The sequence below is a fragment of the Mauremys reevesii genome, linkage group 15 (assembly GCF_016161935.1).
Source record: "Mauremys reevesii isolate NIE-2019 linkage group 15, ASM1616193v1, whole genome shotgun sequence".
NCBI lineage: Eukaryota > Metazoa > Chordata > Testudines > Geoemydidae > Mauremys > Mauremys reevesii.
This window is the reverse complement of record NC_052637.1, coordinates 902168-916695: the sequence shown is the minus strand read 5'-3', so window position 1 is coordinate 916695 and position 14528 is coordinate 902168. Positions and strand designations below refer to the sequence as shown.

The following is a 14528-nucleotide window of genomic DNA, read 5'->3' as shown; positions in this document are numbered from 1 at the left end:
CCTTGAGAAGTCATCAAGTGCAGACCCCTGCACCGTGGCAGGACCAACTGAACCTAAACCATTCCTGACAGGTGTTTGTTCAACTTAATTTTAAAAACTTCCAAAGATAGGGACTCCAGGCCGCCTTTGGAAACCTATTCCAGAGCTTAACTACTCCTAGAGTTGGAAAGTTTTGCCTATTATCTAACCTAAACACCCTTGCTGCAGATTAAGCCCATTACTCCTTGTCCTACCTTCAGTGGACATGGAGAACAATTGGTCACCGTCCTCTTGACCATATTGGAAGACTGTTATCGGGTTCCCCCTCAGTCTTCACTTCTCAAGAATAAAAATGCCCCATATTTTTTTTAACCTTTTCTCAGGAAAAGGGATGGGGATAAAATAAATTCGCCCAAGGAAACAACTCACCCAATATCTACTCACTCCAAACCCGCAGCCCCCTGCTATCCCCTCACATCCCTCAGTTCCCTCCATTCCCCACAGTTCTGCCAATTCCCCTCAATCTTGTCCCCCTCCCCTCCATGTCCCTGCTATCCCAGCTCTGGGCTCCCCCCATCCCAGAGCACTGCTGATTCCCCCCCAGCAGAAGTTCCCTTTCCCAGTTGTCACCCCAGATATCTATCCTCAAGGTACTGCAGTGATATTAGGCTTGGAAGGGTTCAAATATGTCGATAAAAGTTGCTAAACGTTGATTTCACTAAGCATGCACAAAGTGACCAAAAATATTTCCATCGGTAATAATTGAAATATACAGATGGGCAAAGTAAGGAAAATCCTGCTTGTTCAAAGCTATTTACTTTGTATCTTTTGAGATGTGATGTTAGCAATTTGGGTTGTAACAGTTTATAAAACGTTCACTTAGGGTATGTCTACGCTACAAGAGTAGTTCGATTTAACTTAGGTCAAATTTGTGGATTCGACCTTATGAATTCGAATTTGTGTATCCACACTAAGGACACTAATTCGACTTTGTGAGTCCACATTAACGGGGCCGGCGTCGACATTGGAAGCGGTGCATTCTGGGCAGCTATCCCACTGTTCCCGCAGTCCCCGCTTCCCATTGGAATGCTGGGTAGAGCCCCCAATGCCTGCTGGGGGAAAAATGTGTCGAGGGTGGTTTTGGGTAACTGTCGTCATTCAGCCGTCACTCCCGCCCTCTCTCCCTGAAAGCGCCGGCGGGAAATCTGTTACCGCACTTTTCTGGTCAGTGACAGCACGGACGCCACAGCACTGCGAACATGGAGCCTGCTGCGATCATCGCTGCACTTATGGCCGTTGTCAACTCCTCGCACCTTATCGTCCACTTCTTCCACAGTCAGCTGCTGAGAAATCGGGCGAGGAGGCTCCGGCAGCACGGTGAGGACATGAAGTGTCAGAGTGGCACAGACCTCTCACAAAGCACGGGATCCCACGCCGCGGAGATCATGGTGGCAATGGGTCACGTTCATGCTATGGGACGGCGAGTCTGGGCCCGGGAAACAAGCACGGACTGGTGGGACCGCATAGTGCTGCAGGTCTGGGATGAATCACAGTGGCTGCAAAACTTCAGGATGCGTAAGGGCACTTTCCTTGAACTGTGTGACTTGCTGGCCCCTGCCCTGAAGCGCCAGGACACCCGGATGCGAGCAGCCCTGACTGTGCAGAAGCGAGTGGCCATAGCCCTCTGGAAACTTGCCACGCCAGACAGCTACCGGTCAGTAGCGAACCACTTTGGCGTGGGCAAATCTACCGTGGGGGTTGCTGTGATGCAAGTAGCCCACGCAATCGTTGAGCTACTGCTCTCAAAGGTAGTGACCCTGGGAAACGTCCAGGTCGTCATAGATGGCTTCGCCGCGATGGGATTCCCAAACTGCGGTGGGGCTATAGATGGCACTCACATCCCTATCCTGGGACCGGCCCACCAGGCCAGCCAGTATATTAACCAAAAGGGCTACTTTTCAATGGTGCTGCAAGCACTGGTGGACCATAGGGGACGTTTTACCAACATCTACGTCGGGTGGCCGGGCAAGGTTCATGACGCGCGTGTTTTCAGGAACTCTTGTCTGTTTAGACGCCTGCAGGAAGGTAGTTTCTTCCCGGACCACAAAATAACTGTTGGGGATGTGGAGATGCCTACAGTGATCCTCGGGGACCCAGCCTACCCGCTAATGCCCTGGCTCATGAAGCCCTATACAGGCACCCTGGACAGTGACAAGGAGCTCTTCAACTACCGGCTGAGCAAGTGCAGAATGGTGGTGGAGTGTGCTTTCGGACGTCTCAAGGGGAGATGGAGGAGCTTACTGACTCGCTCGGATCTCAGTGAAACCAATATCCCCATTGTTATTGCAGCTTGCTGTGTGCTCCACAATCTCTGTGAGAGCAAGGGGGAGACCTTTATGGCGGGATGGGAGGTTGAGGCAAATCGCCTGGCTGATGATTACGCTCAGCCAGACACCCGTGCCATTAGAAGAGCCCAGCGGGAAGCGCTGTGCATCCGGGAGGCTTTGAAAGCTAGGTTCCTCAGAGAGCAGGGTAACCTATGACTGTCCAGTCTCTTTACAGAGAAACTGAACCTGCCCCTGTTTCAGTTACTATTGACTTTTTTCAGCGGTTACATACCCCGTTCCCCAGGTTTCTCCCCTTCCAACAGACGTTTAAAAATAAATTTATTGGAACATTTTTAATTCACAAAGTTTTCTTTACTAACGAATTTGCGTTAAAGGGTTCCAACAGGGACGCAGACTGTGGTGGGTACGGTGTGCAGTGATGTACAGACCGCTTCTACACTCGAGGACTGACAGGCTCCTGCTCCTACAGCGGTCTCTGGGGGGAGGACGGTTACAGGAGGGTGTGCAGGAAGGGGTGGGTTTGCAGGAAGGGGTGAGGGGTGTGTGGGAAGGGTGAGTAGGTGTAGGGGGATGATGGCTCTGGCTGGGGCTCAGGGCATCGGAGAGGTTCATGGCTAGGGTGGAAGGGCATGGTACGGGCAGCCTGCCTTGCCATTTGTGGATGCCAGGCGCTCGGACCCTGGGGCAGCATACACCTCCCAGACTGACCTGGGGCAGCAGACACCTCCCACAGTGACCCGGGTGCCTAGTGACTGCACCCTGTGTGTGACCTGCTGTTGATCCTGCCCCCATGTCTGTACCCTGGTAATGGTGGCTGTCCTATGCAATTAACAAACCCCTATCTCCCCTTCACACAAAGTCTTCTGCAAAGAAACATGACGGAAACAGTAATGAACAGCAAACTATTTTTAATACTCAACTACACAGTTGGGGGATGAAACTGGGATTTTGGATCGGGTGAGCCAGGAAGGGAAGCAATTCTCATACTTTAGGGAATGAGAGCTGTTTGGTACATGAGCGCTCTGCTGGGGTGGAGTGACAGTTTTCACGGCCCCTAGCACCCCTCCTTCTTGTGATTTTGGGTGAGGGGGGGACAGGACTTTGTGGCGGGGGAGGGCGGTTGCAGATACAGTTCAGGGGGGCTCTCTGCTCCTGCCTGCGGTCCTGCAGAACATCCACAAGGCGCCGGAGCGTGTCCGTTTGCTCCCTCATTAGTCCAAGCAGCGTTTGAGTCGCCTGCTGGTCTTCCTGCCGCCACCTGTCCTCCCGTTCGCTGTGTGAGCGCTGCTGCTGAGAGAGGGTCTCCCTCCACTGGCTCTGCTGGGCCGCCTCGGCTCTGGAGCAGGCCATCAGTTCAGCGAACATCTCGTCCCGAGTCTTTTTCTTTCGCCGCCTAATGTGCGCCAGCCTCTGTGAGGGGGATGCCGGGGCAGTTCGGGAAAGAGCAGCAGCTGTGTGATGGGAAAAAGGAAGTGATTTCCTTGCAAAGATACATGTTTGCGAACACTGAACACAGTCTACTCAGTTTCTGTGAACAAGACCATACAGGGCACCTATCTCAGCTGCTCTCAGGACAAGTTCGAATTTTCGGCATTCGCTTTCATTGCCTGGGGTCTTGCACTGGAGATCGGACAAGCGGGGCAGGACAGCAGAATCCGTGTAGCAGCCAGGCCTGGTAAGCCATAAACTTTAGGCTGCTTAACAGTTAATGGATAGCAGTGCCCTCCTGCTGCAGGCAATCTGGAAAGCATAAAGTCTGACCCTGTTCCAGCCCCTCGCGGCTGTCCCAGGGAAAGATCCCTGTATGCTTTTCCTCTGCAGCCTCCAACACGTGGCTGTTAAATGACGGTCATTGTTATGCAAAGGAAAAGTCAAGCATTCACAATAGTAACATTACAGTAATTCCCCTAATTAGATGCAGCAGTCCCCGAGCGAGATCACCCTGAGGCGGGTCACTAGGAGAGACAGAGAACGCATGCTGCGTGAATCCCTGCACAGACCAGGGCCCTATGCTGCCATGCTGGTCGAGGCAATGCTCCCACTGTACCTCAGGATGGCCTGGCGCGGAAGAGTGTGCTTCCACGGAGCACCCAATAAGGCACCTCTCCCCAGGAACCTCCTGCAGAGGCTTTTCGAGTACCTCTACGAGAGCTTCATGGAACTGTCCCAAGAGGATTTCTGTTCGATCCCTATATGTATTGACCTTCTTTTCATATAGTTTTTATTCCTGTTTTTTTAAAAATAAATGTTTACATGTTTATAGCACTTACCGACTGATCCTTCCCCTGATTCAGAGTCTGGGTTAACGGCCGGGGAGGGTTGGTAGGGGATCTCTGTGAGGCTGATGAAGAGATCCTGGCTGTCGGGGAAAGCAGTATTGTAAGCGCTGTCGCCTGCCTCGTCCTCCACAAACCCTTCCTCATCTTCCCCATCGGCGAACATCGCCGAGAAACTGCCCGTCGACACTATCCCATCCTCAGAGTCCACGGTCACTGGTGGGGCAGTGGTGGCAGACCCACCGAGAATGGCATGCAGTGCCTCGTCGAAGCGGCATGTCTGGGGCTGGGCTCCGGAGCGTCCGTTTGCCGCTTTGATTTTTTGGTAGCCTTGTCTCAGGTCCTTGATTTTCACGCGGCACTGCGTTGCATCCCGGCTGTATCCTCTGAGTGCCATGGCTTTGGAGACCTTCTCGTAGGTCTTTGCATTCCGTTTTTTGGAGCGCAGCTCTGAAAGCACAGACTCCTCGCCCCACACAGCGATCAGATCCAAGACTTCCCGGTCAGTCCATGCTGGGGCCCTCTTTCTACTCTGAGATTGCATGGACTCCTCTGCTGGAGAGCTCTGCATCGTTGCCAGTGCTGCTGAGCTCGCCACGACGTCCACACAGGAAATGAGATTCGAACTGGCCAGACAGGAAAAGGAATTCAAATTTTCCCGGGGCTTTTCCTGTATGGCTGATCAGAACATCTGAGCTCGGACTGCTGTCCAGAGCGTCAACAGAGTGGTGCACTGTGGGATAGCTCCCGGAGCTACTAAGTTCGATTTGCATCCACACCTAGCCTAATTCGACATAGCCATGTCGAATTTAGCGCTACTCCCCTCGTCGGGGTGGAGTACCGAATTCGAACTAAAGAGCCCTCTAGGTCGAACTAATTAGCATCCTGGTGTGGACGGTTGCACGGTTAAATCGAATTAACGCTGCTAAATTCGACATAAACTCCTAGTGTAGACCAGGCCTTAGTCTTTTTCGATCTAAACTGACATTTAGATCTGACCCGTCCCCACCTTTCCCTAAAGTTTAAATAAATAAAAGTTGAAGAAAGGGCTTAAAATGAACATGAAAAATATCACTCAAACTGATAAAGAAACACTGAGTTTTGCCAAGACTAAGTAACGTGCACTCAATGTTCTTTGTGACTCACGCAACTTAGGTCAACTGTGACCAACCGTGGCAACTAGAAATAACAAAACCCTATTGCTGCGTGACTATGAGAAGGAACCGAGGAACCCTAGGGCAATTTCAGACCCATCCCCCAAGAGGAACGAACATTTCCAGAGCTGTCAATAATGATCATGATCCAACCACATGTTGTCAGAACCGGGATCTCACAAGCTAAGAAGATTGCAGCATGGGCAGGATTTCAAAAGGAAACCTCCAAAAGTCTGCAGATGCTATGTGGAGGGGTGCTGTCCCCAGAGAAGTCGGTGTTGTTCTCCATGACCCAGCAGGGCACTAGGGGGCGCTGTTCAGAGGGAATGGAGACACTCAATAGGGAGTCTTCTCTCTTTGCAGTCAATGCAGACCCAGATGTCCCAGCCTGGTCCTAGGAGGCACTAGGTGGTAGGGAGCAGGGCTCAGTAGGAGGTGATCTCCCCTCGAAGTCAGTGCTAACGCCAATACCCTAGCATGGTGTTGGGGGCACTGTGCTGCAGTGAGTGGGGGGCTCACTAGGGGGCGCTCTCCCCTTTACTCTTGGGGAATTCTGCACCAAAAAATAAAAATTCTGCACCAGAAAACTAACAATTCAGTGCAAAATATTTTAAAATTCTGCAAAATCATGCATATTTTACTTGGCAAAATAACACAATATAATCACACCTGTTTCAACTATTTTGGTAATTTCTTTCAAAATACCTGACGCCAAGTATGTCTGTAGCAATACAGACAACTAAAAAGATTCAGGAAGTGTTTTCTGACAAATCTATTCCTTACTAGGCATATTAATACACAACTCGGAGTAATAATTCATTTACACTACAATACAGAGATGTATTTCTCAGCCCCTCAGAACCAGTGCAAAGGCTTGGGGGAGTCGGGATGACGGAGATCAGAGGGAGACGGAAGTAATTGCTGGGAAGCAGCCTGGGTGTGAACGTGGAGGGTTGCTGGGTGTGGGTGGGAGAAGTCTAGAACAGGTTTGGGGCGGGGAGGGATTGTTAGGGATCCTCCCCCAGGCAGACCCTGGCTGACCCATAGCCTCTCTCATTCAATCAGGCGCCTCTGCCCCTGTCCCCAAGTGGACCTACCCCCGCCCCCTGTATGTTCTTCTACCTCCACTCAGTCACCCCTTCCTCCATGTGTCCCTGCACCCTCCTGCCCCTGTCCTCAGCTTGCCCTGCACTCCCCCTCGGCCCCTCTCTGCCCCCTGCCCCCATGTGTCCCTGCACCCCCACTCCAATTCAGACCCCCCAATCTGTTCCCCACTAGCCCCATGAACCCCACTCTGTGACCCCCCCAGAAGCCTCATGTGCCCCTCACTGTCCACCCCCCCGCCATATCCCGTGCCTTCCAACCTGGCCCTACCAGCATGGCCCTGTGAAGAAAGCAACCCCTTCTCTTCCCTATCCACACCTGGGGCTGGCCCGGGAGTGGCTTCTCTCTGTTCTGGCGCCACCGCAGCCCCTGGTGGCTGAAAGACATAACTGCAACAGAATGTATTTTCTGCAGAATTCTTTTTGCATGGCACATGAATTCTGGGCAGAATTCCCCCAGGACCACCTCTTGCAGCTGGAGCTGTCTGAAATACCCCGCTGGGGTGCTGAGCTGCAGGGTATGCTGCTTTTCACATTTGAAATAACCAACTCTCACTTCTCACTGCATATCCCCTAGCACTTTCCCTCATTGGAGGGGTAGAAACCCAGGCAACTGTCCAATCATCCCCTAGAGTTATTCCATTCTGCCCCTTCCTCTAAAATCCACTTCTCTTTTCTTTGGACATGAATTCCCCATTCACTTCCAAGTGCCCAGATGACCTACCCCAGAGTTGGCTGCAATTCAGGGATCAGGGCACCTGCATCCCTAGAACTCTCACGCTGTTTACCCAACTGAGTCTCTGTTTCCAAACCCCTTGGCTCCAGACCCACCTGGCTGGCACAGATCCCACCCCCCTTTGTGTTTGCAGAGTCCAATGAGGACACAGATTTGAGGATAAATAAGCCCCAGTGGCTGCTTCCTGGCTGTTATTCTCAGCATTGGAGGCTTCCCGTTTCCCCAGCATCCCCCATTCGCCTTTGTGCTGAGCTGAGAGACACAGAGAAAGCCACAACGCCGCAATTGCACCAAGGAGAAGGGCAGGTGAGTCTGTGCCACTGGCGAGCTAGGGACAGAGGGGCAAAGGGAGGGAAGGAGGTAGAAGAGCAGCTGGAATTGGGATCACTCTAGGTAATTACCCATCTTGGGCCAGCCTATACTCTCCCCTGGTCCCGAGGCCCGCTGGGGATATCAGTTGGCGGCTCCTTCATGGGGCCGTGAGCACGGGCGTGTATTTGGCGCGGTTTACCCCTGCCCCAGACACCTGCCCCTTCTGCGGCGGGAGGGAGACCGTGGCGCACGTTTACTTAGAGTGCGCCCGGTTGCAGCCCCTATATCGGCTCCTCACCAATATCCTGCTTCGTTTCTGGCTGCACTTTTCCCCTCACCTCCTTCTCCATGCACTCCCTATCCGTCCCTTAGGCTGGGGGGCGGGATCTGTTAACTTCCGCCCACCCACTTCCCGGAAACCCTATAGCTACTACCCTTTCCACAGACCCCATTCTCAGACCTGAGATTAGAACCCAGGAGTCCAGACTCCCAGCGCCCCCTGCTCTAACCCATTAGACTCCACTCCCCTCCCCGAGCTAGCGTCATGGTTGATGCCAATCTGGAAGTTGAGCAGGGAGCCAGAGAATGAGTGGTACACACCAAGGGGCTCTATTTCCTAACTGGGATCTAGTCTGAAGTACGGAGCTCCCTTCTGATGGTAATTAGGCGGCTGGGACTGGATGGGACCCAGCTCCCCCTAGAGGAGAAAGGCCTCGGATCCTGTTCCCTGTAACTCCCTGGGGTGGGGGGGTTTCCGTTACAGCTGCCGCAATGCTGGGACTCCTCCCCGCGCTCCCCTGCCTGCTCCTCCTCTCCCTGACAGGCCCCAGCTCTGGCTCCGATGACGACGGCACCGTGGTGCTCACCACCAGCGGCCCTATCCGGGGCAAGCGCCTCCTGGACAGCTCCGGCACAGTCACGGCCTTCCTGGGCATCCCCTATGCCGAGCCCCCCGTGGGGGCCTTGCGCTTCCAGAAATCACTTCCTCACCAGCTCTGGAGCCAAGTCCTGGAGACCACCAACTTCGGCAACACCTGCCACCAGCCTCCACTCCCTGGTTACCCTCAGGCTGATGTCTGGACACCCAAAATGCCACAGTCTGAGGACTGCCTCTTCCTCAATGTCTGGGTGCCCCATCCCCAGCCTAACGGGATGGCCCCCATTCTCATCTGGATCCACGGTGGGTGGTTCTTCTCAGGGGCAGCCTCCCTCGATGTCTATGACGGGCGCTTCTTAGCCGCCACCGAGAACGTGATCGTGGCCTCCATGAACTACCGGCTGGGGGCGCTGGGTTTCCTGTCTCTGCCCCCGGCCGCCCCAGGGAACGCCGGCCTGTGGGACCAGCGCCTGGCACTGCGCTGGCTGCGGGACAACGCAGCCGCCTTCGGAGGGGACCCAGCCCGTTTCCTCCTTTTCGGCCAGGACGCTGGGGCTGTGTCAGTCGGCTTCCACCTCCTCTCCCCGGGGAGCCGGCCCCTCTTCACTCGCGCCGGATTTCAGAGCGGATCCCCGAACGGACCCTGGGCTTGGATTTCACTTGAAGAGGCCCAGGAGAGAGGCCAGAGGCTGGGCCAGCTGCTGGGCTGCACCGATGGTAACAGCACAGCCCTGGTGGGCTGCCTGCAGGGGAAGGAACCCGGTGAGTTCTCCAAACACGAGTTCTCCATCTTGAACCACAAGAAGCAACTGAGGCTGCCCTTTGTGCCGACACCAGATGGGGATTTTCTCCCTGATACACCACCAAGACTCCTGCAGGCTGAGCACGGCCAGCGGATACCTGTCGGGGTTGGTTTCAACACCAACGAAGGCTCCTACATATTATACTTTGCTGCCTCTAGCCTCAACCTGGAAAACGCCAGCTCCATCGGCTGGGAGGAGCTGCTGCAGGTGGTGAGGCTGATAGTGCCAGGGGTGCCAGACGAGGCCATCCAAGCTATGGCACGATGGTACATCCAGGAGGGGGAGGAGCAGGGAGAGGCACGGTACCGATGGGCCATGGAACAGATCGCTGGTGACTATGTCGTTGTGTGCCCGATACTGGAGGTGGCAAGGCAAGAGGCAGAGGCTGGAAATCTTGTGTACACCTACCACTTCGCCCACCGTAGCAGCGGCTTGTCTATACCTGAATGGATGGGGGTGCCACTGGGCTCTGAGATTCCCTACGAGTTCGGGACCCTGGCATCTGTTGTAGGATCCAATTACACAGAGGCTGAGGTAGCGCTCAGACGCAGGGTGATGCATTACCTTGCGGTGGACGCCTGGAGCGGGTAAGGGAATCCCCCACAATCCTCTTTTCTTCCCGATCCAGACCATGAGAGCAGTTGTAACTCTTTGGCCAATTGTCCTTCACATCCAGGAACTCCTGGCTCAAAGCCATGGCAAAGAAGGAGTCTCTGAAAAACAGATAATCTGTTTGGGTGAACCACCTGACCCAAAGCTGAACTTACTTCAGGGAGGTAAAATCTCAGCCCCCTGATTCCAGGTTAGGGATAATTCCCTTCTTCCCTCATCAGGATGTCACTGGCCCTGCGAACACACCCAAGGAAACAAGGTTTTCAGCTAGTAGTGAATGATCTCAAAGCTCTGCCTGCCCTTTCCCAGCCCTGCCACACAAACTCAGGGGAGGTTTATGCTACAAACACTATTCAGGCCTGGCTACATCAGCTCATCATGTCGATATAGCCTGCAGCAGCAAACGGGGTTGCTCCAGCATCATCTTCCCAAAAAACAGGAGCTACATTGACAAAAGCATCTTTCCATAGGCATAATACAGCTACCCTATGGGCTAGGTCAGCATAGCTGTGACGGTCAGGGGGGTGGTTTTTTCACATCTCTGCTTAAGAAAACTGTGGCAATGTAACTGTTAAGCATACAGTACGGCATAGATAAAAAGACATGCTCCCTTGCAACAAAAATAAGCAAGCAAACCCCCAAAAGAACCCTCTTCAATATTCCCCATTCTGGTCCCAATCCGAGGTGTTGTCAGAGTTGTACCGGTGTGGTGCTCTGCTTTCTCCTTGTTGATATCACTCGGCTGCGTGCGTGAGTTCCCTCTGTGTGCTGCCCCAGCTCTGCAGATAGCTGACACAGCAGACCCGACAAGAACCCCCAATAACCACAGAGTCCAGTAAGATGCAAAGTCACGTCGACTAGGTTTATTGTGACCTTGGACACAATGGCAGTTCCCTGTAGGTTTCTTAGCCTAACTCAGGGCATACTATGAGAAAGTGCCTCTTGGCAATGGACTCAGCTCAGTCAATGGCGGGAGTTTCCACTGCCCCCTCGGCTGGACAAAGACACCGCCCCAGGGATACATTCTTATACACAGATACAAACAAGTTACACATCACTCCTGACGTATGAGGTGCAACCTTTCCACGTAGCACGGTACAACCCCTCTACGTAGTAAGGTGCCGCCTCTCACCTTGTACATGTTGGTTCGATAAAAACAACTCTATCCATCATATTACCTTTTTGCCCCTGTCATTGGGATGGGCCAGCCTATTCCTTGTTATCTGTGTGGAATGTGCAAGTATGTGAATGTTTAGTACCTTTTAGGTACGTATCAGCCCTTTCCTTGCCAGCTTCTGTGAGCAGGGCCTGCCTCTGGCTCACAGCTTAACTTTGCTTTATGTTAGCAAAGTCTTGACCATTACTTTAGTTCAGGCGTCAGGCCTCATACCGGGCCTCTGATACCAAGGTTTATATCTTAGGGCCTCCTCTTACTACAACTGCGACCATCAAACATGGGGAAATCCCTGACTGTGCAGCTTTGGGAACTGCATGGAGCATCTGGGAGGTCTGTAAATTACAGCTACCAGCAGGCTGCCTCCAACATCTTTCCTACAGGCAACGTCCCTGCTAGTTGCCCGTCTTCATGTTCAGGGAGGCCATCTTAACTGAGGGTAGTCATTGGCTTCTGTCCCTTTGGAAACCAGGGGGAAAGGTAGCCATCTTTCTAGAGGGTAGCTTGTGGCTTCTGCCTCCTTAAGAACAATGGCGGGTGGTGGCCATCTTTCCTAGGAACAACCTGGCTGCCATGTGCAAGGGCTGTAGGCAAATGGCAGCTGACTCAAAGCAGCTTGTGGCTTCAATCTCCTTGATCACAGTGAGATATGGAGGTGATTTTTTGCAAGGGCAGCATCCTAGTTGAAAGGATAAGTGAGAGACGCCATCTTGAGTAAGAGCAAAACTTGACACTCCTCCCCAGTTCAGATCCTCCTATCTATGCCTCCACATTCCCTATCCATGCCCCCCCCCCATGTTGCTCTGCTCCCCACACTGGCCTATCCTGTCTGTGAGCACTAAGGATGCCCATTTTCTCTGAGGGAAGCCTGGCTTCAGTCCCATTGCAAACAATGGAAAACAGTGGCCATCTTCCCTAGGGGAAATCTCATTTTACAAAGAGTCTCAGCCCAATGGCAGCCATTATTACTCAGGGCGGCCTGTGGCTTCAATCTCATGGAGAACAATGGAATAAAGTGGCCATGAAGGGCAACCTGTAGCATCACCCTATGTGAAAAGACCGGGAGGCACCACCCTTCTTAACTGAGGGCAGCCTCTGGCTTCACTCTCATTTGCAACAACATGGGATGGCAGCCATTTTGGAAAGAGGCCAAACTTTTCAAGTTGGCTCATAATCACCCCTGCATCCGGGATGTTAGACACCAGCTGGGGCACATTCCTGTCCCCACCAAGCCACAGTACTAACCTCAGTGGGGCATGTTCATTTTCCATGCAGGAAACCCATGGTGGGGAAGGGCAGCGAGAAGCAGTGGCCCGCCTACGACCCCGCAAAGGAGAACTTTGAGCGCATCGCCCTGAAGCCGCCCAAACCTGAGACGGCATCATCCGCCTCGCGCTGTGAATTCTTGGCATCACTGCTGTCAGAGAAACCAAAGGCCCCAGGTGAGCATCAGCGGGATGAGAGGATGACGGCCCTAGAAGGGAAAGGCCCTGTCTCTCCCCCCCCCCTCTCAGCCACCCTTGGGCTGGATTGGAGAAGGCTCCCCTCTAGAAGCAAAAGATCCCAGCTCCCATTCCCATTTCCATGGGCTCTTCTGGTCTCCTAGAGATGCTCCATTCTCCTGTCTGGGGTAGAACTTGCATATCCTGGGAACTCCAGATCCCATCGGCTGTGGGGCAGCCTCAGGTTCTACCCCATCTTCTGTTGCTCAGCCCCTCTGTGTCAGAGGATGACACCCATGTTTCCTCTCCAAGGTCTCCCCGTGTAGCTCCCATTTCAGGGGAGGAGGCATGAGCTCAGACAGAGGGATTCCCAGTAGGGTGAGTGGGGATTGAGAGAAGGATCAAGGACACTGTGGGCTGAGGGTAAGTGGCCTGTAATGACACAGAAGAGAAAGGCGGCAATGAAAGAATGACGTGCAGCTGGCTCTGGGGAGGGATGCAGCTGCTGTTTAACTGTGTAAGATGGGGATTCAAGGAGAATCCAATAGCCACTGGGAATCCTGTATGCCAGGGGCCCTCTTATGGGAGGCAGAACAGACCCTTGCATGTTGGACTCTGGGGTAACGGATGCTGGGAAACACGGGAACTCCAGCAGAATAGCGTCCCCTACTGGTAGAATACAGCGCTGGGGGGCACTAAATGTGGGGGGACGTCCTTCGCCTGACCCCCCCCATGCCGCTCTTTGCAGAAAAGCGCCCCCTAGTGCACAGAGATTACCACTGATCATAAGGGCTGAGCATCCCATACTGAGCCTGTGCAGCACCTGGTTTTCCCTGCAGGTCTCCTCTCCTCTTTACAAGTAGACCAACCTCCGCATAGTCTGAACTCATCCCGGCTGCTGTTAACCCCACTCATTGTGTGTCCCACAGGAGCCGACGTGCCCAGCGTGGGGGGCCGTGAATGAAGAGCTGAGCAATTACAATCCCCTGAAGGGGGGGAACCCTCCCTGCAGACAAGAGCCTCCAGTTCCTGTTAGTGCCTGCAATTCATTAACGAGGATCCTGCTAATGAACCAGCTGGGAATCCATGGATTGACCCTCCCTCAGCAATTCCTCCATCCCCAATGCATTAAAGCATATTCATTCTGGAGACAGAACCCTGGTGTGTGAGGTTGACCAGCTGCTCCTGAGCAGGAGACAGAGAGAGTGTTGGCGCGATGGGAGTTGTGTTGAGTTAATGGGGAACAAAGATTACGTAGCGGGTAAAGTCTGCTCTGGTGTTTGAAGAGGCAAATGACAAAATTCAGAGATCACACTCTGCACCCAAAGATATGGAACCCAGGAGTCCTGACTCCAGCCTACCTGGTCTAACCAACTAGACCCCAATCCCCTCCAAGTTCTGAGATAGAACCCGGCATCTTGACTTCCAGCTCACACGTCTCTAACCTTTAGACCCCCTCTCGTCCCCTGTCAGGGGACAACACCCAGGAGTCCTAACTCCCAGCCCCCCTCTTCTCTAACCGCTAGAGACCACTCCCCTCCCAGTCCTTGGGAGAGAACCCAGGAATCCTGACCCCCCACCCTCTGTGCTCTAACCCACTAGCCCCAAGCCCCTCCTTGATGGTGCTCAGTGGACTGTGAGGAAGGACCGTACACACCAGGGAGTCTAAGGAAATCGGTGGTTTATTGATGATATTTGTGGGCCATTATACA

At 53.4% G+C, this 14528-nt stretch overlaps 1 protein-coding gene across 1 annotated transcript; it reads left to right on the top strand.

Annotated features, from left to right (window-relative positions):
- Positions 1 to 8643: 8643 nt before the first annotated feature.
- LOC120383705 (acetylcholinesterase-like) lies at positions 8644 to 13922 on the top strand. Its single transcript, XM_039501896.1, has 3 exons — positions 8644 to 10175; positions 12650 to 12816; positions 13746 to 13922. The coding sequence occupies exons 1-3, from the start codon at positions 8680 to 8682 to the stop codon at positions 13778 to 13780; spliced, it is 1698 nt and encodes a 565-aa protein (XP_039357830.1). The 5' UTR covers positions 8644 to 8679; the 3' UTR covers positions 13781 to 13922.
- Positions 13923 to 14528: the final 606 nt, after the last annotated feature.

Excerpts from the sequence above, each read along its gene's own strand:
- LOC120383705 (XM_039501896.1), top strand. The coding sequence starts at position 8,680 with ATGCTGGGACTCCTCCCCGCGCTCCCCTGCCTGCTCCTCCTCTCCCTG. Across the intron at positions 10,176-12,649 it reads GCGGTGGACGCCTGGAGCGG|GAAACCCATGGTGGGGAAGG; the intron begins GTAAGGGAATCC and ends TTTTCCATGCAG. Across the intron at positions 12,817-13,745 it reads AGAGAAACCAAAGGCCCCAG|GAGCCGACGTGCCCAGCGTG; the intron begins GTGAGCATCAGC and ends TGTGTCCCACAG.